The sequence below is a fragment of the Strix aluco genome, chromosome 1 (genome assembly GCF_031877795.1).
Source record: "Strix aluco isolate bStrAlu1 chromosome 1, bStrAlu1.hap1, whole genome shotgun sequence".
Taxonomy (NCBI): domain Eukaryota; kingdom Metazoa; phylum Chordata; class Aves; order Strigiformes; family Strigidae; genus Strix; species Strix aluco.
In genome coordinates, this window is record NC_133931.1 from 134,395,349 (window position 1) to 134,419,594 (window position 24,246).

A 24,246-nucleotide genomic window follows, 5' to 3' on the forward strand; every position below is an offset into this window, starting at 1 on the left:
CATGTGTCCTGTGATTTCTTGAACTGAGATCCTACTCACGTGAATGATTACCATGCAGATTAAAATCAGTGTTTGAATTACACACAGGACTCCTAATTCTAATCTAAACTCTGTCAACATTTCTATAACTTTGTTTATATTTTGTCATGAATTTATGCCTAAGTTCAACTAAAGACACTTCTCCGTATCCTCCTTCCATCACAAACCCATACATTTGAAAAATGAAGCACATACACATGAAGTACTCAGGTGGTCAGCAAATTTTAAGTACTGTAAAAGGACCCGGGATCACACTGGTCATGCTGAAAGTGTTAATATCCATCACACTAAGCCTTTGAAATAACAAATTGTATGCCTTTCCTGTGGAAAAAATCATAAAAGACATGAAACAATCAACCTGACTAACATTAGACTAACAATCAAAAGTTTAAAGACTTATTATGGATTTACTAAGATCTTTCTGAGACCTGATTTACAAAAACTGGTAAACATAGCAGATTTGTTTGCAATAAAAAAATCTCGTATTGACCATGATTAAAATTAACATACTGGAAAAAATGTAAGGAATAATTTTCTGCCAGATACTTCTCTGCTCCATTAAACATTGCTTTGAGCATTGCATTATACCTTATCATGTTACAGTGATAGCAGTAGCGTAATTTTATTGCCTTAATAACACAACTGCAGTTAGCTGACATGTGCTGTTTTGCTCATATAAGGAAGAAAAATATTAATTTGTTTTAAATAAGGGACTGTTTTTAAAAAGGCACTGACTGCATCCAAAAAGACACATAAGAGAGCTGTGCAATACTAAACAAAGGAGTGAAACTTAAATGAAAAATGATTTGGGATGCCTCTTTTCATTTAGATAAGAGTAATACCCTCTTTGCCACCACCGACTGTAACAGCTCAGGAAGTGCTGGGAATCTTCTGACTGAATTTTGTGCGCACTGTGGCAAAGGGCAACAAGCAGAGAGGAGACTGGAGAGAAGGTGGGTAGGGAGCTCTGGAGAAAGGGCCTCGGAGGAGGCAGCGGGATACGCATAGCCGGAAAGGCTTCTGTCGCTGCAGGATGCCTGCGCATGTTTTTTTTAATAAAGAGCCAGTTTAGTTTTAGTACCATGGGATTTCCTCAAGTTACAAACCAACAGGCAGTGCACGAAACACACAAGGTCTATTCTGTAACTGTTTAAAACGTAAAGCTTTATAAACATTGAAGTGCTACTTTTCCTCCAGAGAGGCCTTTTCTTAGTTGGAAAAATAAAACAAGGAAGCGCCTGTCATGTAGGTTGTACTAAAATTATACTTAGCATAATAAACTTATCTGTAATAGCATGTTCCTCAGCAGACTCTTTACCTATCATCTTCTACTTTGTAAAGAGAAACAGTTTATTTTCACTTGCGTCCTACACAGCTGAAAAAGATAGTAACTAAGTAGTGGTGATACACCTTGCATGTTCATCTCAAGAGATGGGTAGGAAAACAGCAGCCAGTGGAAAGTCAAAACACGGAGCCATAAACAGATGCGTTCCCGTACGTGTTTTCCTGAGAGGATAATTGTTCTTGTTGATGGTTATGTACCTTTGAAAGTAAATAACAAACTGTATTACTAGTGAAAATAACTGGAAACAGAGAAGGTCCAAGGACACCAAAGCGGTTTTCTTTTCCCAACAGAGGAAATTTTCTGACCTTGTGGAAAAGGCAAGGAAGGAAAGGGAATATAAGCGCCTGGTGTATTTTAAAACAATGTTATCAATATGCACCCTCCCTCTGATCATGTCTCTAAAAGCTGACGGATGCCCAAGCACGCAGGTGCTGTGTAACCACATAATGTTGGCTACCTTGCATTGAATAAGGAAAACGTTTGTCTTGAATCCAGGAAGATTTGGACAAAGCCTTAAGAGACTTCCAGATCTGGAATTTCAAGCACACAGTCCATGCATATAGTGCTGTGTTGCTGTGTAAGTGAAGAAAAAAGACCATGAAATTTATCAAACTTATTTATTGACTTTACTGATCTGGGGTTTTTTTGGGGTTTGGGGTGGGGGGTTGGTTGGTTGTTTTGTTGGTGGGTTTTTTAATTATTTTTGTTTTTTTTTTTTTTTTTTCTAGCACCACACAGTTTATCCCAGTTTCACAACATTGTAGGTCCTGTAAGAGGGGTCATCCCCCAGTCCTTTGTTATGCTGTTCAGGATTTTATTTTTAAAAGTATAAATTTGAGAAATGTACTTCCAGAAGTCATATATATAAAGCAAGGAAGTGAGAAAGGGTGGAATAGAGCTAATGCTTATGTTTGGCTTCTATACAGAACTAGTCAAGAAGGCTCAGGAGCAGAGCTCAGAAACATGGGACAGGAGAGTGCCAGAGACCACCAAGATGGTGGTATGGGATCTATCTTAGGAGGATAAAATGGAGACCCAGGGAAAAGAGGTACCTAGACTACTGATTTGAGGGAGAAGCTAAAGGGTGCTTTGTAACTGTTCAACATTTTTTTTCTGGAAGGAGTGAATGCTGTAGTTCTCTTTGGCAGTACAAATATATACAGTATTATCGACATGAAGGAAATGAGGGGATGATAAATATTGGAGACATTAGTTCTTTTTTTTACAGTAAGAGGATTCATTTATTCTGGGAACTATGCCTAATGCTGGCTAGGATTGAGGATGTGTAAATAATCTGTCTCCCATCAGTTATGCATTTTACCTCACTCTTTATTTTACCTGGTATCTGCCCTTGCTCAGTGGATAAACAAATTGGAAGAGGAGTCAGGAGAACAGGTTATGCAAATATAATACACTTCTGGCTCTGAGGTCATGCCTTCTCTGGAATAATAAGTTCCTTAAAACAAGACATTAAGAAAATTGATTGATTTCCATAAGATTAATTTTTTTCTTGGAGTCTAAGGCTGAGGGAATTGCGAGATTTACTTGAGTTGATATGAAACATGGGTTCTTCAGACTTTCTCATGAAAAAACTTGTTCCTGATGAGTGGCAAAAAAAAAAAAAAATATTTCTCCATGTCTTTCCTTGTCACTTAGATTTATGAAAGCAACTTTCAAATAAAGGTTGTGTTGACAGTACAACTTTTAATGTCGAGGCACCTCCGTGCTTTCTACATGCATAGTGCTAATCAGAAAACAGAGAGGTTGCGTCCTTTTCCAGTAAGTATGTCTCGGATTCTTGAAACAGGAATCAGTCCCAAGCTTTGATTTAAAATAGATCTTTCTTTAGACCTCTTGAGCAACATCAAGACCCCATCTTGAACATGTGCTACCAAAAGATAACTATTTTAAAAGCCGCCTCCATCAGGTTTGCAGATCTCAGCAGCTTTTTAGCGAATTAGTATACTTTCAATATTTCAGAGAAAAGGAAGAAGTTAAATCTGGTGAGCCTGATGTAGAAACAAATTTATGAATGCCTTTGTTCTCCTTCAGACAGCCATGCTTTTAGAGCTGCTAAACTCAATGGGCAGATCCCCAGTGTCAGTGATTTTAGAAACTACTTACTTAATTTGGGAGGGCTGACCAAGGAAACTTTCCTGCCCTCTTCAAACTGAAGCAATGCTGAGAGTATTAATTTTAAAATGCTGTGACAGGACTCTTGTTAGTGATTAGTGTTTTGTGCTGGTATAATTAAACTTGGCTAATACATAAAAGCTGACACACAGTAACAAAATTCATAATTCTCATATGTGTTATTCTCTAAGAGTTTGAAACCACTTTAGTCCTTCATTAGTTGAAGTATAGCAATACACTTGTGCTTTAAGAAAACACATGGGAGGCATAAATGCTATCCTATATGAGCTTGGTAAGAACTGGATGCTTTGAACAATCTAGAAAATGTTTATTTTCCCAGGTTGGTGTACCAAATTCAAGAAACTTTCAAACAGACTTTTTTCAGGAAGTCAGAAAACAGAAAGTCTTCTCCGTCCTTCTCATATTTTCCTCTCCTTCTTCTCTGTTTCAGATATTTGACTGAATTAAGTGTTCAGGGTCAGTGAATTAAAAACTGAAAAAATTTAGAGGTGTTTCAAATTTTATGTGAAGGTCAATGAATGTTTTGAAAAAAAATAGATTCTATACATGGTTTCCAAACCCAGAATAAGTTCATATATGAGATTTGATGAAAAATGTAATTTTAAATACTCAGCTTAATACTTGCAGATATCTATTAATGAGCTACTCTGTATTTAAAAAGTAGCCATACCACTACAGTGATCTGTGTTATTCTGAAATGTTATAAGCTTAAATCCTATTTTTATTCATAGTTAAATTAATCTTACAACCATTTTGCCTGGAATAGAGAATATGGCCTACTCCATGGATATCTACCACTGAAATCAGCTACAATGAATGAGTTTATTCCTCTGAGAATTCAGAGGCACTACTTGCTAAACAGGGGTAGGAGGTGCACATGCTTTGAGTACTCTGCTGTTCACACACATTGCCTTTAAACACATAAAGGCATTGACATATCTTCAAGAGAAGAATGTCAGAATAACTTTATTTCAAAATACACCTGCAATTAAAATCTTGGCAAAAATATCCTTTCCTTAGGGTCTTAGTTTAATGTGTCACAAAGATTGTTCCTTTTTACATTAAATTTAGTAACCCTGTCAGATGAATTATTATCAAGGAATTAATGAAGGAAACATTTACCATTTAAAGAATGCAATGAAATAAATTAAACTGAAATCTTACCTCAGTTTAGATAACTACCAGCAGTTTTGCTTTTTACCACTTTTCTACAGATTTGATAGTTTCCCCTTCCCCCTTTGTGAGTAGATGCCTAGAAGAGCCATGGGTTTATGCACATGGAGAAGGCTGTTTTCCCTGAGTCCTCTCCACTCCCCTGCTTGCCATATCCAATAATTCAGGCACTCCTTCCACAGATTTAAGGATATCTTGTTGGAGAGTTGATATATGAGCTCAATGGATATTGCATATTTAACTAATTGGTCCAGAAGATGATTGTGCTTTCTTCAAATTGTTGCTCATTTCTTGTGTTTGGGCAAACCTCTTTTCCTCAGTTCTACTTAGATGCTTTTAACTTCAATTATTGCACTGATGGTAAATGGGAATGTGGCGGTTTTCTTATTCTTTTTCAAGTATTCAAAAATAACTTAAACCGTCATCAAAACCTGTATGCTGCAACATACAAATAAGAAACTTCAATTACAACTCCTTGACACTCAAAAGATTATTCTGAAATTATAGTCAGATGAAAATTACAGTATTTTCAAATTCAGAATTGGTAGATACCACTTTGACACTTACAGAATGTCCGTCTGTCCAGACAAATTCTGTAACTAGCCTAGAAGGGCTATGTATTTGAACTTTACACAAGAAAGAAAGAAAGAAATTACAGTAACAGGTTTAATTCCCTACTACCTTCCATCCTCTGTAATGTAAAGTGATGCCACTTCATCTTTTGTAATGGAAAAAATGTCACCAATCCGACACATTGCCACTTCCACTTATGCAAAACAAATGGATGATCTGGAGCAATAAGCTGATACTGAATTGTGCCTTAGGACAGGGTATAACCTTTAGTGCACCATGTGAATGACATGAATGGAACCATTTCTGATGGGGCATCTTGCTTCACAAAGCAGCGTGCAATTGAATCCCAGTAATACTGTGGAAATTGAGAAAAGAGAGTGAAAGAGGTTTCGTAGCAATGAGCAAAGTTATCAACTGTTATAAAGTAGCCTTGTTTTAATCAAACTTTCTGAGTAATTATTTCTGGCCAATAACTCTGAATCTTTCTTAATAAAGAATGGCCTTTCCATTTTTCTATTTCCAGCCAAGATACACTGGTTCATTGAAAACTTGAACCTGAACTCTGCAAAGACCTGGAGATTTTCCCCACCAAACTTGAGACCACTATATCTAAATATAAGGAAGAAAACTTAAGGATATGGGGGATCATTTTGGTGAAACTTACTGAGCCACCTATCTGTAGAGAACAGCATGATTTATTCCTATGGTAGACCAAATGAGCAAGAAACGTGGACAGGCTGATAAATCACTGATGTGAGTAACGACAGTATTTCTCTGTCTAGATAGCCAAGGTGGGTAAAACGATGAGTCTGAGAATGTTTTTCTGAATCTTGTCTACTCCCATGACCATGCAATGAAATGCTGTGTCATATAAACATAAAGGAGACCTTCTGTCTCATGGAAGATAGGGGATTGCTGAAGGAGTGCTTCAATTCCTGCTCTCTGACTCCTTGAGATATAATATACTGTGGCTTGGGATGAACGTGTAATCAGAATTTATTGATTAAACTTTTATGCTACTCATTGAATATTTCAAGGGAAGAGCATCAGAAAAATGCAGGGAACTACAACGTACTTAATATTTAACACTTCACTTCTCACTAGCCTGTTGTCAAAAATGTTTTCCTAGATTCTTTAACTGAAGCCAACATTCAGACTGCTTCCTCTGCATGCTCTACTCAGGCAGCACCATTGCTGGAGAATGAATTTGGAGAGTCGGAGCTCCTCAGCTGCTGGGCATGTGGTGTCCTTACCTGCACAGCTGAATGGTGGGTGCCACTGAAGAACCCCTCACCACCTGTACAGGGAGCACTGACACTGCCACAGTGAGTAAGAGGGTGCTCACGCAAGCAGAGCAGGGTGTAGGTAAGAGCCAGCCAGTTGCCAAATGGAGCACATAGCATAGCTGTAATCCTACCCTCTCTATGCCTTAGATACCTGCCTCAAAGCTACACAGTAAGGCCCTTTATTTGCTCTGGACTTGGAGGATTAAAACCAGACTCCTCTCTTGAAGGTAAAGGAGGATTTACTACTTTTATGTCAGTGGACTGGTTGAAATTCTGCATACCTCTCATCTGGTAGCCTTGTGACTCAAACTTTGCCAGTAAAGAAGAAAGCTAGGTTTCAGTCTTTCTTCAACATGTTCTGGCTTTGCTAAAGCCTCTCCTGTTAAAGTCAGGGTACTGAGCAGGATGGTTTGAAGGATGATGAGAGAATGGAGAGAATTAGCAAGTGGTAACATAATTCTATAGCCAGGTTTTGATAACTTGGCTTTTAAAGCTGTATGGTCTAATTCTCCTTCTGCTCATACTGTATCAGCAATTTTTTTTTTTTTAGAAGTATATTGGAAATAAGAATTTAGCTCAGATCTGTCAACTGACTTACATATTTGAGGTAAATCTGAAATAACTAGTGATTTGTAATTCAGCAACAGAACAGATAAGAACAGGGGCTGACCTCTGTGACTGTTTGGACAAGAGTGTGCTTTTGACACACGTACTCTGTGTACAGCAAACTTTGTAATGTGAAACTGGAGGAAAAACTAAACATCTGTAATCCCATTGTTGAGGTAGGGTCATAGAGTTCAGGAGGATATTTGGCATATGTGGTGAAGAAGAAACAAGCTTTGCAGGAGGAAACACTTCTGACATTTGAAAATATTCTCTCCTCACATTCCCTTTTCATTCCTTCCATTGTTAGTTCCTGAAATTCTAATTCAATGCTGGCCATCAGCCTTGTAGAAGGACTTAAACCTTAAACACCTTCCCCCAGTCCTCCCTTCTTCCCGAGCTCAGCTTTGTTCCCGATATCTCTACCTCCTGCCCCTCAGTGGTACAGGGAGCAGGGAATGGGGGTGCGGTCAGTTCTGCTGTTTCTTCCTCCTTAGGGTGGGGGGAACTCCTCACATTCTTCCCCTACTCCAGTGCAGTTCCCATCTCCCAGGAGACAGTCCTCCACTAACTTTTTCCAACATGAGTCCCTCCCACAGGCCTTAGCATTTCCCGAGCTGCTCTGGGGTGGGTCACTCCCGCGTGTTGCAATTCTCCCAGCACCAAACTACAACTGGGCTTCTTCTTCCCTCAAGAGTCCTGGCCTTTTTTTGGGCACAGCCACCTGTTCTGATGTGGGGTCCTCCACGGTCTGCAGGTCAGCATCTGCTCCACCGTAGACCCCCATGGGTGGCAGGGGGGTGGCCCTGCCGTCTCACCACAGGGTACAGGGGAGTCCCTGCTCTGGTGCACCTCCCCCCCTTCTCCTCCTTCCTTCCACTGACCTCAGTGTTCACACAGATGTTCTCCTCACAACTCCTCCTCACAACTCCCTTTCCTCCTCCCAGGTTCCCCTTCTTAAATAAGTTATCGCAGAGGCGCAGCTAATTGGCCCAGCCTTGGTGCAAAGGTGGGTCTGACTTGGATCCGGGGGAGCTTCAATAAGCTTCTCACAGGGGGCCACTGCTGTAGCCCCCTCCTCTGCTAACAAACCCTCCCCCCCCCCCAACACTTTGTTACTCCAAAGCTAAAACAGCACTAGGCCTTTACCATCCTTCTGAGAAAGCCATAGTTTATCAGCAAAATATAATCTTTAGGGAATTAGAGCAGAATTCTTTGAAACATTAAGGAAGTCTGAAATCCATTACAGTGCAATTTCTAATGACTGCAGTAATTGCAATTTGACCCATGACTTCTGAGTAACAAAACCAGTGTTGTTTTGTAGTCCTCTCCAATTACTACATCAAACAACATGCAAAAGCACATAAAAAGTAATTTCAGCTGTTCTTTCTGAATGTACAAATCCTAGGTTACTTCTCTTTTTCTTCTTCAATATTTCTCTTTCGAATAACTGCCTGTTAGAAAGTTTTTAATTATTTAAAATGTTAGGAAAATCTGTGTAATGTTAACAATGCCAGTGCTTATTTTTGCTATTAAAAATAGATGGAAATGGATCAAGACAAAGGACAGTACAACTTTCATGAGTGAGATTGCAAAAGCAAGATTTGCAGAGAGACAAAAATTAATGTTGAAGAGTACAAACAAATATCCTGGCACTTATGATACAAACTTCAACCCAAGGTTTTCTTTGCTAGCAGCCAGTAAGTGATTACATAGTACGTAATCCTAGTAAGACAAACTTGAGCATGAGAAAACTCTGCTGTCAGTACTAACATCCTTTGTGTCTGAGTTGTCCCACAGACTCTGAGACAAAACAATTAAACTGTCCTTGTGTCATGAACCTTTGTCCATTGGTGTGTGATACTGGGCACAGTCAATGCTGAACAAATAGCATTAGCGTGCATCTCATGACAGCAAGGGGGATTACAGCTGAGAGTAGTATTTGGTCAGTTGATTGAAAATTTAAAGCTAGAATAAGGAGATGTAAATTTGACTCAACTGGCCTGTGCAATCTGTGCACAAACAATCTTAGCTTGGCAAGACAGGCAGACAGGTGGGAGACATGAGGCTACGTAACACCGGGCTGGCTTGAGCTCATGTATGGGCAAAGCCCAGCACACTTCCAAAGTGAGTGCAACTTGCCAACTTCAGAAGAAATAGTAAATCCATACAATTACAGAGTATGTGGTAAATTCTACCCACACTGACTAAAGCTAACTAACACACAAGAATGCAAAAAAGCATGCAATGAGAAGAAGAAAAACTGCTTGGTGTAATTAAGTGAGTAAAAGTGAAAAAAGAACAATTGGCATAGATGGAAGGGTAAAACTGAGAAACCGCTCATGAATATTTCGAAACATCTGATACTATATTGAAACTGGAACTGCTGGAATTTTTTGGCTGTTCTTTCTAAAGGTTTTTTTCATCTTCAGATGGGGAACTGTCTGGAGAAAAGTATTTCATTTGGGACGCATAGTGCTTTATCAAGCAGACTCGGCCTCACCAAGTCCTCAGCGCTGGCAGAATGAGGGATAAAATGCTTGGCCATGAACTGGTGAAGGTGAGCTGTAACATGTTCAGCTGGACCTTGGACAAAGCAGAGCACCCGCAGGTTCCTCTTTTAAACAGTGGGGATACAGCTGAGGGTGCCTGTACACCTCGGTCTGGCAAGCTGATGACAGGATGCTCACCAAAATGGGAGGTGATAGTAGGTACACATTGTGTAATGGCATCTTTTCTCTCAATAGCTATACTGTACACCAGACAGTATGAAAAGAAAGCAGGGAATATAGTTAAAAGCATTTCTTAGATGTGGTGCATTTTTTAACTTTTTGCCAGGGAAGCTGCTCTCCAGCTGCTCTGTTGTGTTTAGCAGTGCCTCTCCCTCCTGACTGAGGTAGCCCCAATCCACCTGCAGGTGGATACTTGCACTCTGGTTGTATTAACTTGCTAAAACAAAGTAGTAGGGAAATCAGGACCCTCAAAATTAATCCAGGTGGATATGATAATGGACCTAAACACAGCCCTCTCTGAAATATATCTTTTGATATACTGAGAGCTTGAGCTGCACCTATCTGTATCCTATCCAGATTAATCTAGCTCCTATCAGAATTAGCTGAAAGCAGTGATTTGCTATAATTTTCATGTTGTAACAACCTGCCAGGATGCTGTACCAACCATTTCTAAAGGACAAGTAGGAAGTAGGTTTAACCCTTTTGGGTTGTTGTTGCATGGTGTTGGAAAAACACCAGCACAATGCTTTCCATTTTCTGAGAAAGTGAAATTTATATAGATTCTGGGCTTTATATGGAGTCTTCAAAACGATACAAGATTTCCCCCCCTACAAAAAGATTCCTGGCAATATTGGAGAAATAAAATGAAATTATTGGATGGAGAGTGAGAGCTGTGCTCTGCCATTCCAACCTGTGGTAAAAACAAGAGCTCAGCAGCAAGCGCAAGGCTATAAAAACTCTTTGTATTCTGATATGAGCAGCTTACAAAAACAAGGCAGATGTGATAATTACATAAACCAAATGCACAGCACAGTAACACCCGTAGCTACCGGGTTAGGCCGGTTGTGCTTTGCTTTCTTGACTTTTTTTTTTTTTTTTTTGCACCCCTTCTCATTTTAGAAGAGACCAATTTCCCATTTGCAGCAAGTGAGGCTGATTTTTCGTAACACCTCCGCGACGGCTTTGGGGCAGAGAAGGAAAAGGTATGCCGGGTGAAGTTTGTAGGCGTGTTAAAGACTAAAAAAACTCAGCGGGGCCGCCGGGGAGGGCCGGCACACGCACCCCTGGCCCCCCTCACCGGGGTCCCCGCCCCGGCGGCTGCGGGCGGTGCCCTCCCCGTCCCGTCCCGCTCCGCCCCGCTCCGCCGCTATAAGGGCGGTGGGGCGGTGCAGGCAGTGCTGTTTCTCGGTGCCCCGTTTCTCGCTCCCGGCCATGGCTCCCGAGCGGTCCCCGCCGGTCTTCGCCGAGGCCGGGCAGCGGAGCGGGCTGCAGGTGTGGCGCGTCGAGCAGCTGGAGCTGGTGCCGGTGCCCCCCAGCCACCACGGAGACTTCTTCGTGGGGGACGCGTACCTGGTGCTGTGCACCGTCCGTCGCGGCGCCGCCGCCGCCTACCGCCTCCACTACTGGCTGGGTACGCGGGAGCGGCACCGGGAGCGGCAGCGGGGGGCCGGGCGGGCGGGCGCTGGCCGCCCGCCGCCACCGCCGCTCCTTGCGGCTTCGCTGGGCGCCAGGGGCTGGGGAGGTGGAGCCGCCTCCCCGCTCCCTCCTCAGGAGCGCGGGGTGTGTGAAGCGCCCGGGTTGAGGCGCTTTAACAGCAGCAGTAGGGCTGCCGCCGGGGATCGGGGCGATGCCAAGCCTCAGCGGTTCTGGGTGCCTCTTCTGCTAAGGGGCTTCGGGGTGAGAAAGCGGGCTGTGGCAGAAAGGTGGACGTTTGCTTGCTTTGGGAGGGCAGTTTGGAGAAGCGGTGGAAAGTTAAAGTCAGGTCTTGGCTGCGTCCAACCAAGATTCGCAAAGGGAAATCCTGCCTTCATTCAGGTGAAAAGGTTTCTTGCCTCTGTTGCCACTAGGACCAAAATTTCATCTCGGCTACTTCCCTGTGGCATTGTTGCGCTGCTCAGTGTCCAGATGTTGCCTTTTTCAGCTAGACTAATTTTGCTTTTAATACCAGTCTGTCAGCCCAGTAAAGCCCCTCCTGAAGCAACGGGGAGTACTAGAATTGGACTGATATCCTTTGCCTTCAACCTTTGCTAGCACAGTGTTTACAACAAAACATGTCTGATGTAAGGATGCATTTTAGATGGCTTCCTCATCTCTTGGAGGTCAAGAGAGACTTTCTTGTCTGGTCACCAAGGCATCTGACCACAGTTGTAGCAGTGTAGCTGTCTGAGATCTATTTCTTTCTTCTTGTTTCACCATCAGGTTTGTGTTTGTTGGCAATCATCTCAGTGAATGCACGTAAAGACAGGTCAGCGGGTATTAACGTTAATGTGTTTGAGTTGCTCTGATTCTCGCTTGTGCTTTTGAACAGATTGAAAAATAGCAGATACAGCTGGGATTGTTTCTGCATAAATGTTTGATGCTTGTTTAGTTTTGCGTGTTTTATAAGTTACCCAGCTGGCACATGGGATAGTGTCCATCTCTTGACGTGAGTATAATCATAGATGGCACTGTAAATGATTTTATGGCAGATGTTCTTATGTCAGCAGTGCTGCTAGTTAATAGCAGGGTTTGGCTATTTAGACCTTTGTTAATGAAGTTAGAACTACTTATGTAGAAGCTAAGATACAGTAGATGCTTCCCGGGGAAAGATGCAAGGTGTCTTTGCAACTGGAAGTAAAGTCAAAACAGTGACTGACACTTGCACTAATTAAAACCTCTTTGCTGTTGGCTAAAGAGCTTTAGTTATACACACTGATGCGCATCTCGTGCTGATGTGGTGATATCCAGATAATTGTAAATAGCTTTGGGTAATCTGGGCACACATTGTTCTTATGCAGCTGGCAGGTTGGCAGCAGCGTGGATAGCTCCTGGGAAATCCCTTCCTGCTTGCAAGATACGCCAGTAGTGGGGCGGAGGTGCTCAAACACCGCTGCACGCTGAATAGCAAGAGGAGACCAGAACTTCATACAAGGTGTATGGGAAAGGGCAGTCACACCCAGCGCCAGAGTTTAATCATTTTGGTATTTTTGCTGACTGATTCCCACTGCTGTTACGTACACTGAACTTCTCCCTCATGAGCAAAGGCTGTATAACCTGTGGGCCAGGAAGACCTCACTAGGGTCTTTCTGAAGACTTCCCATAAGGCGTCTCTGAACAGTTACAGCAGTCATTATCTGTCAGACACTGGAATGGAAAGAACTCTTGTGAAATTGGATTGGTGGAAACCTTACAGACTTTCAACTTAGATACTTACTAGGGCCTTGCCATTTGGTGACACGGTCCTCCTCCTGTCTGGCATTTGTGCCATGTGTTATTGTGGGGGCCTCATAATGGTGGCATTGAGCAAATGGATTCTGACTTCATCAAAAAAGACCCTAAATTCAGACTAAAAGCAATGAATTTTTGTATTATATAGTGGCAAACTTCCTCCTAATACATTGTGTGGGCATACCCAAGGGTTAGAAGGAGGTCTAGACCATGGGAGGATGGTCTGAGACCTTGATGTGCTGACAGTCTTGTGCTGTGACTGGCATCCTAGGGTTAAAGTGACCAAACAATTGTTCTATCAGCCTGAAGCTTCTTATGCGAAAGCCCCTGTTTTACCAAATATCTCGGATACAGTGAAGTGCTGTCCATGTCAGATAATTTCTGAACAAGCCAACTCAGGTGCTGCAGTGATGTTGGCATGGCCAAGCAATCGGTGTGGATCTGTGTTGTAGCTGTTTCCATTTTTAACTTTACTCAGAGATCCTGGCTCAGTTGTCTGCACTGACACTTGAGGGATGTCTTTGTAGTTAAACTAATCCTAAGGGAGCTGTCTCAACTTGAAACCATCACTAGTGGAAACAGCATGTGCTGTGCCAATATGAGGCTACTTGTGGGAGTAAGACTGGCTATAATCCACTTAGTATCTTTAATAAAATCATGCATTATGTTTTTGACTGGTTTTGAATCCTTTTACCCAGAGATTAAGTGGTAAGACCTGTCCGTATGAACCAGGATCTAGTCTGGTAAAAATCTTGTTATTTTTCATATATGCTCTGGCTTATTTATAGCCATTTGTGCATCAGACTATAAGGTAAATCTGTCTTTCATATAAGCTTGAATAACCTACACTTGGACTGATGCTCACTTGTTTTTTCAACTAGGGTTTCACTGAGTATTTTATTGCATAGCAGCTGGGAGACCAAGCCTGGTAGTGGTTCTTATCTCTAACACTGTTCCAAAATCAGTTTTTTTTGACCACAACAGGGTTGTTGTGTAACTGCAAGCAATAAATCTGAAGGATCTAGTCCTAATGGACATAATAACCCTGTTTAAAAAAACAAAACCCCCCCAAAACAAGCCTCAAAACTTTACTGCTAACTTTAAGGTGGTACCCAGGTCTGAGAAAGACTTGCTTTGTGGCAATATGCTATCACTGAGTGATGGGGTTTTTGTTTTTTTCCCAGAGGTTCTTGGGTTACATTCTACTTTCAGTAATATTTTTTTACCTTTTTTGGGCAGACCTCATGCTCTTCTCTTCCCTATGCCTCTATTATTCTTTGGATCCCTTCCATATTTCATCTTTGCTGTTTTCTGGAGGTTCCTGTTGCACCTGTGTCCCCACAAAAGCTATGGTGGTGGCAACAGTGGCACCACTTCTGGCAGAAGCACAGTTGGTAGGCAGTGGAAAGTTGTCTTGAGGCATTTGTGCTGCTGGACCATAGGGCACTTGTTCTCCTTAAGAGAGGAGCTGGGTTGGTGATCTCCTTAGGCACCCCTGTCCCCCCTTTCCTATGCTTTATTCTTTCTTCATACCTTATCAACAGGCTTCCTGTGACACCAGCACCTCACTACGCACTTCCCCTTCTTCCACAGCCTGTGAGAGGTATCTGTCCAGACTGTTAATGTGAGAAGCTGCTCTTGAGAACTGTTGCTTGTATACCAGCATATTCCTCTTATTTAGAAAGAAAAAAAAAAAAACTAAAAGGAAAATCTCACTTTTCCTTACTCTTCAAAAGTTCTTGAGAAGCCTCGTTTTTGAGATGTTTTGATCCTACTTGTGCTCTTGAAACAGTCAAAACTGCTGAAAAATATTCATCAAAAATGTATGGGCCCATGTTAAAAAGTTTTGTTTTAATATACAGCCTGCTTTGCAGCATGATTAGGCCATCAACACACTAGGTATGGAGGCCATTTTGCCACAGTCCTGGGAAGAGGCTAATCTCTGAAAGGTACAAAGTAAAGTATGACCTCATGAAGCAAATATGAGCCCCAAAGCTGCTTTTCTTTCTCCCAGCTGTACCAGGCAATCTGGTAGAAGATATCTAAGCAAAAATACCCTTGCTTGTATTATAGTGTCAGGAGGACTGCTTTTGAATTATTTTAACTTTATGGCTTGGTGAGCTGTTCTTAGCATAAATACACGATTGACCATCTAATCAGTCCTTTGACATGACCTTCCTTTGTCTTTGCACTGTAACTCAAAGTTTGAAAATCATTACTGCAGGTGCTTGCCATGCTAAACTCACTGAATTAAAATAGTCTCTTTTTCAAAGAGCCTGAGTGAAGACAAACTTGGCTAATTTTCACTTTTTCTTGCTTATGAAGGCAGTTCTACAAGTAGTTAAAAATGGTCTGGTTGGTCATGCATTTGGTACAATGTAGTGCTTTGTTTCAACATATACATGGGCTGTACAACCTGTGGTAGGCATTTCCTGATTGTCACAAACATTTTCTTTGACAGAATTCAAAGTTATATTAGTGCTTTATAGACATGTTTCATCTTATTTCAGGGAAAGAATGTACCCAGGATGAAAGCACAGCTGCAGCTATCTTTGCTGTTCAAATGGATGACTATCTAGGAGGAAAGCCTGTGCAGAGTAGAGAAATTCAAGGATATGAGTCTACTGAGTTTGTGGGCTACTTCAAAGGAGGAATTAAGTATAAGGTAAAGAGCCAGCTGTCAAAATGTATTCTAAAAATATATGTAACATTGTCTCCCAAGTAAAATCAGATATTTTGCGTTGTAAATGAAAAGTTTAAAAATTGTTTCTTAATGCTTAATGCTTTTAGATCTGAGCTATCTGTCCTTAAAACCATAGGAGCCCCAGTACTTGTACAGAAAGCAGCAGCTTGTTTACCAGTGCCTTTTCTGATACGTGCAAACCTTTCCCAATGATTTTTTTTTTTTCCCCCGCCCCCCAAAATCAGGCTATCCTGAGATTTCATACTTCTGTGTCTAAGGGAGCTCACAGCAGGGACTCTCTGTGTTTGGGAGGTAGTAAATCGCACAGAAACCATTTCTGTATTGCAGACTGAATCATTTTGTTCAAATGCAGGACCCAATGTGCTTAAGTGGTTGAAAACATGAACAGAGTGGAAAAGACCAAAACCTCACTTCAGTCTAAAAATGGTGCTTTTACAGTCCTGCTGCAGGTTTTTTTTCTTTGAGGTAGATACAGTCATGAATATTTTTCATGAAAATTTTATATTTTAAAAAGCTGTAATGTCAGACTCCTTGTGTCACTTCCAGAAACTGAATCTTTGGAAGGAAATTTTTTTGTGATATCTGTGGGTTTTTTTAAGAATAAAGTAATGTATCTTCTGGGAATTTCCCTGTAGTAGGAGCTTTGGGAACTGTTGCTCAGTCAGCCTTTTTTTCCCATTATGGAGGTTTGTAACTTGTCACAGTATACACAACCAATTTGAAGCTTTTAACTCTGCTTGTGTAAGATCTTCACAGTGACTGCCCACTCTTCTACGTTTTTTGGGGTTTTTTTGTAATTTCAAGAGCCAGTTTCTATTCCAATCCAAGGTCTGGGTCTCCTGAAGGAGTGGAGAAGTCTGCCTCAGAGGCAGACAGCCAAGCCAGTTTACAGGAATAAGTTATGCTTAAACTTACACTTTATAGATTGGAAATCAATGGTTTGGTCTCATTTCCCCCAGTTTGGTGCTCCTTCCTAGATTGCCTCCTAAATTTCAAATATTCCTTTCATAAAATTATGGAGCTGCTGTGAAATTACCCCTCCCTCTATACATAACCAGGCACTAAAACCACTCAGACCTTTGAGATTTAAGGAAGTTGGGAAAACTTATACAGGAGCTGTGTATTCCTCTGCTTTTCCTCAGTCCTTATTTGACAGCCTCCTGACTTTTGTCCTAACAGTGTGGTTTGGTATTACCTCATCCTCTGGGTGATACAGGAGAGTGCTGTAAATCCTGTGCTTTCCCTTTCCCTGTTCATCTGAAAACCTTTGAAGCAGGGTGACATCCGCTCCCTCAGATAAAGGTTCACACCTAAGAGTTCAGCAGCAGCAGTGTTGCTGGTCAGCACTATTAAACTATATCATTTTGGCTCATGTCTCACTGCATAAACTATTTTTTTCCCCTGCTAGCTCCTCATCTGCAGCAAAAAGGTAACTTTGCAGAAATCAAGCTGAAATAAAGCTTGCTGCTTTGTTTTGTTTTATTCAGGCAGGTGGTGTTGCCTCTGGATTTAATCATGTTGTTACTAATGATCTGAGTGCCCAGAGGCTTCTGCATATCAAGGGCCGGAGAGTTGTAAGAGCCACAGAAGTTCCCCTGGCTTGGACAAGCTTCAACAAAGGAGATTGCTTCATTATTGACCTCGGAACTGTAAGTCTTTCCTAGCGCAAAACACACCAAAAAGTAAGAGATACAGCATCCCTTCTAAGGTCTGAATCATCCCCTGAAATGCACAACTGGTTTTGTCACCCACCTAAACTGACAGAAAGAATCTGCTTTAGAAAATCAGTTTTAGTGTCACAACACTTTGAAGGTTCAAAGCTGCCCTAAATGTTTTCTGAAGTATGCACAGATTATCCTTCAGGAAACAGTTCCCTTTCCCACTCAAGGCTTTGGGATTTTTTTACTGCTGATGTTTGAACCTTAAGCTGTTCACAGTAAGTTCTTTCTGACTTTGGCACCAGCTACCAGCTGAATGAGACCAGTGCTAGGGTTCAGAGCAGAACACAGACTGGACCTTTCTCTTAAGAGCATTTCTTCATAAGACTTTGATTGTGGCAATTCACCTTAAATAAATAGCTGCAAAAGCAGTTGTCATAATAAACTTGTCATGCAATGTGTTACAAAATTACTTGAATATTTCAAGAGATCATTTGAGAAGCAGTCCCATACTTTAAGGCTTTCTGCTGTAAACAAGTAGAGACAGCACAGAAGCATATGGACAGGTAAGATAATTTTTCTTGCTTCAGATGACTTATAGTACTGTCACCTCATAATTCACATTAAGACTTTTTGATACTAAAAGTAGCAGCTGGGATGTAGTCAACACTAGTTAGTTGCTAGTTATCAATTTGAAATTGTTCCCATGCCTGATATGCTGACATGTATAAAATGAAGAGCATATGAAAGAAAACAGTTTATCTACAAGGCAGCATCTGCAGTTGGTCTTAACCATAGTGCTTTGCAAGGAAGTGGTCAGCTACTTCAGCAAGATTTCAGAGAAGAGTTCCCTGACCTATTGAAAAAGGAGCTCTTCTGAACTCATGTTATGCATTTGGCTTTTTCCTCTGAAAAGCATGCCCTGGTGTGACAATTGAAGGTATTTGGTATCACATAGCTATATTGGTTAAGTCTGATTTTTATTATGTTTAGTAGCCTTCAGATAGAACACCAACCAGCATTTTTCTAAAATTATCCCCTTCCGCCTATGGCAGTGTTGTCTAATCATCTGAAACAGTCAAGTGATCAGTATCCAAACAGTTTCAGCGTCACTTTGCATAGAAGACCCAAATCATCTATTCCCTTTCAGAGTTAGCCCATGGGAGATGGGAAAGTTGGAACTAAACATTGACAGAAAATGCTGCATTTGCAGTCAGGCTGTCACAGGACTTGAGTTTTCTTGAGTTAACCTTCCATGGACACCCTATGGAACTGGGTGTACTCCATGAATTCGACTTGTCCTGACCCTTACTGTGATACACTTACCCAGTTCACCTAAAGTAGTTACTCAGGTCACACTGCAGACATGCATGCACACAATGACACTGATGAAATGCACTATGGGTATATAGTGGTGTTATATGTATAGCTTGGGGTTCATCCCTTTTGATGAGATTTACTGAGAGGAGAACACTGTCACTAAGCCGTTAAATGTTATATGGCTTTAGAGTCTTGATTTCTAATACTGAATGTACGTTGTGAGCCTTTTTCTTTTCTTAGTATAACATCACTCTGGTTTCTGATTTCCTGTTTGACAAGACAGAGGTCAAGCAGCAATGCAACCTTGTGCCTTTGTAGGAAGAAAGATTAGATGTGAACACCCAGATCTCTCTTTTACCACGCTATGGGAAATGTCAGTCAAATCACATGACTAAGACCACTTCTTGGTCTTGCTGTGTCAGTGGTATACAAGGGATGGGTTTTCTTGGGTGTATTAACAAGTTAAGGAAAAAAGTGTTTCAGCATCCAGACATTTGTAGTAATTCCATCATAGGTTATTACATATACCAGACCTTTCCTGGGGGAGATGAAAAGGCAATGTGTGACATACTTTAAGACGAAGATATGTGAGTCTGGTGAAGTGCCTATAGAGAAATAGGTGTGGTAGAAAATGCACTATCACAGTGGAAATCCTGAGTAAGTTTTATAAGGACTATATTTCAAGCTGAAATAACTGTATTTCAGATTGAAATTTTCTATGAGTAGAGGCCTATTGTAAATGGGTGAGTTAAAGGAACTTTTAATTGAATTTCATTGTCCTTTAAAAAAAAGAAAAAAACCGATTTGGGCTCAAGTATATTCCTTAATAATTGAAATAAAATGAATCTTAAATAGGGTTGCTCTCGAGTCTTGGGATTTATCACAGGGCACTACTGAATCATTGTCTGAGAATAATGGGCAGTAGTTGCATAAAATAATGAGCTTGTGGTCAGTGCTTTGAATATCAAATTATTGTAGCATGTCAAATAAGATGAATTTCTGAGACTTTCTTTCCCCAGTCTCTTAGCTAACCAGAAGGGTGGTCTCCATGGCACTGCAGAACTGCTTGTGCAGTCCATTTCCAGTTATATTTTGTCAAGCCACTTATCTAATATAATGGAAAATCATTTTAGTTTTCCCATTGAGCTCAATTACTGCAGTAGTTTAAACCTGTGGTTTGAACAGATAAGAGAAAATTAAAAAAGGTAATAATGATCAGGAATAAAGTCATTATTAGTCACTAAGGTTTCCCTCCTGGTGATAATGCCTTAAGTAAAGAGTATTTATGTACATTTCCCGCTAGGTTCACATTTACAGTTCAAGTTCTGATGGCTACCTCATACCTAGATAAGTTACTAAACCACATTTACAGCACTTCAGATATCCTGCCCAGGTCTTATATTGCCTCCTTTGAACTCTGGAACAGAAGCAGAAGGCAGAGAAAACACTGTCTTTGATATGAGTGGAGTCATTAGCTGTGGATAATGTGTAAAGACTTTTTATTCAAACAGTCTTCTGTAAGACCATGACATGAGTGCTGTGACCACCAGACTGATGTTCCAGTGCAATGGGTGATTCAGGAGGGCGCCAGGGGTGCCAGACACTGATTTATGCTTTATTTTATTTTTTTCTGCAAGGGATTTCCATAACACTTTGATAAAATTGGGAATCTCCCTGTAAGGGAGCCTTTGGGACAGGGCAGGTGAGACAATGCAGGGCAGTTGCTGGGATGGCTTTGTACAGGTCTGGAGTAAAGCGCACCTTATCTTGTCAGGTGCTGCTTAGTGTGTCCTGTCCTGGCATAGCTGTGCTCAAGTCTTCCTGGAAGCTGTTGTCTTCTGCCATACTTTCCATCCTGTCCTTTTGGCTGGAGGGTGCTGAGGTCTTCCTGGTGTCCCATGTGAGAGGCACCGGGATGGGTTTGGCAGTTCTTGGTGGCTGTAAACTCTCTGGCCTTGCTCTGTGTTGTCCCCCTTTACCTCCAGATGCAGCTCTCCCTGCATGACCCCATCCTCCGGCCACCTCCCCTTAGCCACATCCCTCTTTCTTCCTCCATGACCAAGACAAATGTTCAAAACAGCAAGGAGCATGAGAGTGCATGGAAAATGACCATGGAAGGGACGGAAAAAGACTAATCATTGTGCCATTCAGTGAATAACACACGCACTGTTTCCCAGTCTTATTTTAGTATTATTCAGATGCATATGTTAATATGGTTTATACATGTATATTTCTGATAAGGTGTGCTAAAGACTTTAATCTCTTGTCAATTTACTTAGTGATTGATTTAAAGTGGGAAAGAAACTTGGCAATATTGTGAAGTTCACCCTATGTATACTGGTGATGTACAAAAGGTGAATGTTGAGACGTGTTGATAATTTGGGTAGTTATCAAAATGGAGCAGAAGTAATGGGAGTAGCAATACAATAAAACAACATGAAGTGATCAGATGATTTTATTGAAAGCTTCTCAGCTCAGTTTGGGAATCTCTGCTGTATGAAGGCTGCGTGAAGCTGTGTCCTTTTGCTTAGACCAGCAAAAATACTCTACACATTTGTTCATAGAGCTTTGTAAAAAGTGAGACTCGATTCTCTCTGATTTACCTCTTGATGGGACACAGCTGCAGTGCTATGAGCCAAGTGACTGCAGAAGGGAGGGGGAGATGTGTGATAAGTATGAAGCAGTTCTGAGCTTGGGCCTGACTGAGGCCGGAAATTTTGGTCAGTACAATCAAAGTTCTGCTAACAAAATGTTACCTTTCTTCCCAAAGGAAGAATGCAGATGGTGGTGAGGTGATAAATATGTGTCAAGTTAAGTAAAGACTGAAGATGAAATGCGCTCTGTCCATTCTTTCCATTCCTAAGTGGTGCTTATAAACTGATTTATAAACAGCCAAGAGGTTGCTGGTTTGAAATTTAAGAGCCTGTGGTGTGCTTAAAAACAACTTGGGCCATCCAGCAATCAATGTATGTATTTTTCAAGGGCTCCATGAATCACAAGTGAAAATCGTGATGTTAGAACTCAAAAGTATAAGACTGAATAAAGCTGTTGTGATCATGGATCTGTCAGTATACTCCTACTTGAACTCCTGACATAATAGGTATGTCAACAGGAAAAAGATCGCTGTCTTGCACAAAGACACTAGAAAAAATAGATCAAGCAAAAAGGCTAGCTTTTTTGACAGCTGCTTTTTATAAAAACTGTTAATTTCCTATACATTAAATTATATTTACAAAAGAAAATTAACTTCTGCTTTTTACAGTAAAGGACCAAGAGGACAGATACTTGCTTTATGATTATGACTATGGGGTGTGATTCAGCATCACATTACAACCTTAAGCACAGTTGCAGTTTTGCTTGCTTTTGTAATCTCCCTGCCTTCTTGCCTGCACTATCTCTTCTGTGTGGCTTTGCTTCTCTTCCTTTAGAGAAACCAGTTCACAATCAACATATTGAGTGCTTTAATAAAGTCACTGTTTGGGTATAAACAGGACTGGAAGAGCAGAATCTTGCATGTTGGAGTTCATCACTGCAAGTTTCTCTTTCTAATTGCTTTCCCTTGCATTAACAACCAACTAGTCATGTCCTTTTTCCATGTTTTTCATTCACATGTTTTTCCTACAACTAACCTCTTCCCCAGTTTCCCTCGGCTGAGAGTTAAACTATTGCTTGTGCTTAGCAGGAAGTGCCAAACAAGTAGCAGAGCTTGAAGAACTAAACTGCTTTTGTTCTTTATTAACTTTATGGACTTATTAACAGCTTAAAAATGTGGTTGTATGTATGCACAGTGCATCTTATTAAGCAAGCATCTCATTTTTCTGTAAATCTGTGAACCAATTATTTTTACAGCTCCAGTATTGTAAACTCCAATGTTCTGGAAATTGTTATAGTCCCAAAGCAATCAGATGGAGAAAAATAAATATTCAGCCTTTTTCTTTCCTTCCACTTCAGGTAGAGTATTCAGGGTATGCTTCCCCTCACCCCCACTTTTATGCAGAAAAGTGGCTGAAAGGGACCATCATTAAAGGTGGACGGGACATACATGTATGCACAAGGATTCAGTTAGGTTAGTTTTCTTCATCATGCTGCAGGAAATCCAGATGCTGTGCTGCTTGAGCTGTTATTTAGAATGAATATACTGCTGGTACTCACCCTTTAATGCACTGTGATACAGTAACAGCTATTCCTAGAATATACTGGTAAAACAGATGTGAGAGGAAAAATGAATGTAGTTAAGTGTATGACTGGTACATCTGACTTATTTTTATTCTGACAATTTGTTCTGGTTGAATCAAATGGGAGACTACAAGACAGGTTACAAAGACACTACTGTAATTGTACCAGGACCAAGCTCATGGTGGTCTCAGCAGCATTCTGGCTGAAGGAATTCAGAGTTTGTTTTGGATTATCAAAACTCCACAACTTTAAATGGTTCAGTGTATTACAGTTTCAACAAATGTAAAAGGCCGATTTGATGAATATGTGAAATGATTTTTTTTTTCCCCCCCCCCCCCTGCCTGTATCAAAAATTCAGCAGTCAAGACAGGAAAAAACATTGAATAATTTAAGGAGAAAAATGTTTCCAGAAGCCTATATTAACCTGGTTCAGTCCAAACACTCTTCTTATATATATGTCAGTTCCTAAAAAAACCTGAATGTCAGGGAACTGACAAAAAGTACTGTATCCTAGTCACGTTCATTCAGTTTTGCTGTTCAGTTATTTCCCCACCATTTGGACTTTGTTTTCTTAATTTAGCACTCTTTCTTCACTTCAAAAAAAACCAAACCTCCACACTCTTGCTTAGGACTCTTCATTTTATTTCCAAAAACTTGGTGTTTGAATTGCAAACACCAAGGTAATATGTATTTGTTTTCCAAATGCTTTTACTGAGAACTGAAGGCATTGAAAGTTTTTCTGTTTGCAGTTCATATAAAAACTTTTTTCCAAGTCTATTTGTATTTTGTATTGGCATTTTTCCTTTAAATCTTTTTAATTTAAGAGACTAGACTTTAACAGTTGCAGCTAAAATGAACTCTTGCCTCACCAGAACAGCTGTTTATTAATGAACATGAAGAGAACAAGTGGAGTCTCAGCTGAGTGCATGTCAATTATTTTGGTAGGAGCATAAGATATGTATAAAAGCTTTGCCAATATTCATGCATGTTCAATCTGCCTCTAGCTTTGCTAGTTTTTTCTATTCCCCTCAAGAATTGGTATCTTAGGTTCACTCACATGTGAGCACTAGGAGTGCATCACAGCTCCTCTCCTCCTGACCCACCTATCTTTACAAGCCTCATCAGCTTTTCTTCTACCTACCCACGGTGAAACCACTACAGTGGCTTTCTGTGATGTGGTGATTTGCCCAGGCTCTGATCTACTGCTATCTAATAAACAGAACCAGCTTAGTCCCCTCTGCTTCGTAGCTGTGCCTCTACCTAATGTGGTTTAGAG

General features: G+C 40.9%; 1 protein-coding gene across 1 annotated transcript in view; it reads left to right on the top strand.

Moving 5' to 3' along the window:
* Positions 1–11,079: 11,079 nt before the first annotated feature.
* SCIN (scinderin) overlaps positions 11,080–24,246 on the top strand; it is a 49,521-nt gene continuing 36,354 nt past the window's right edge. Inside the window, exons 1-3 of the mRNA XM_074836579.1 lie at positions 11,080–11,316; positions 15,623–15,777; positions 17,304–17,465. Coding sequence (XP_074692680.1) covers positions 11,118–11,316; positions 15,623–15,777; positions 17,304–17,465 — 516 coding nt within the window. The 5' untranslated portion in view covers positions 11,080–11,117. The remainder of the gene's footprint in view (positions 11,317–15,622; positions 15,778–17,303; positions 17,466–24,246) is intronic.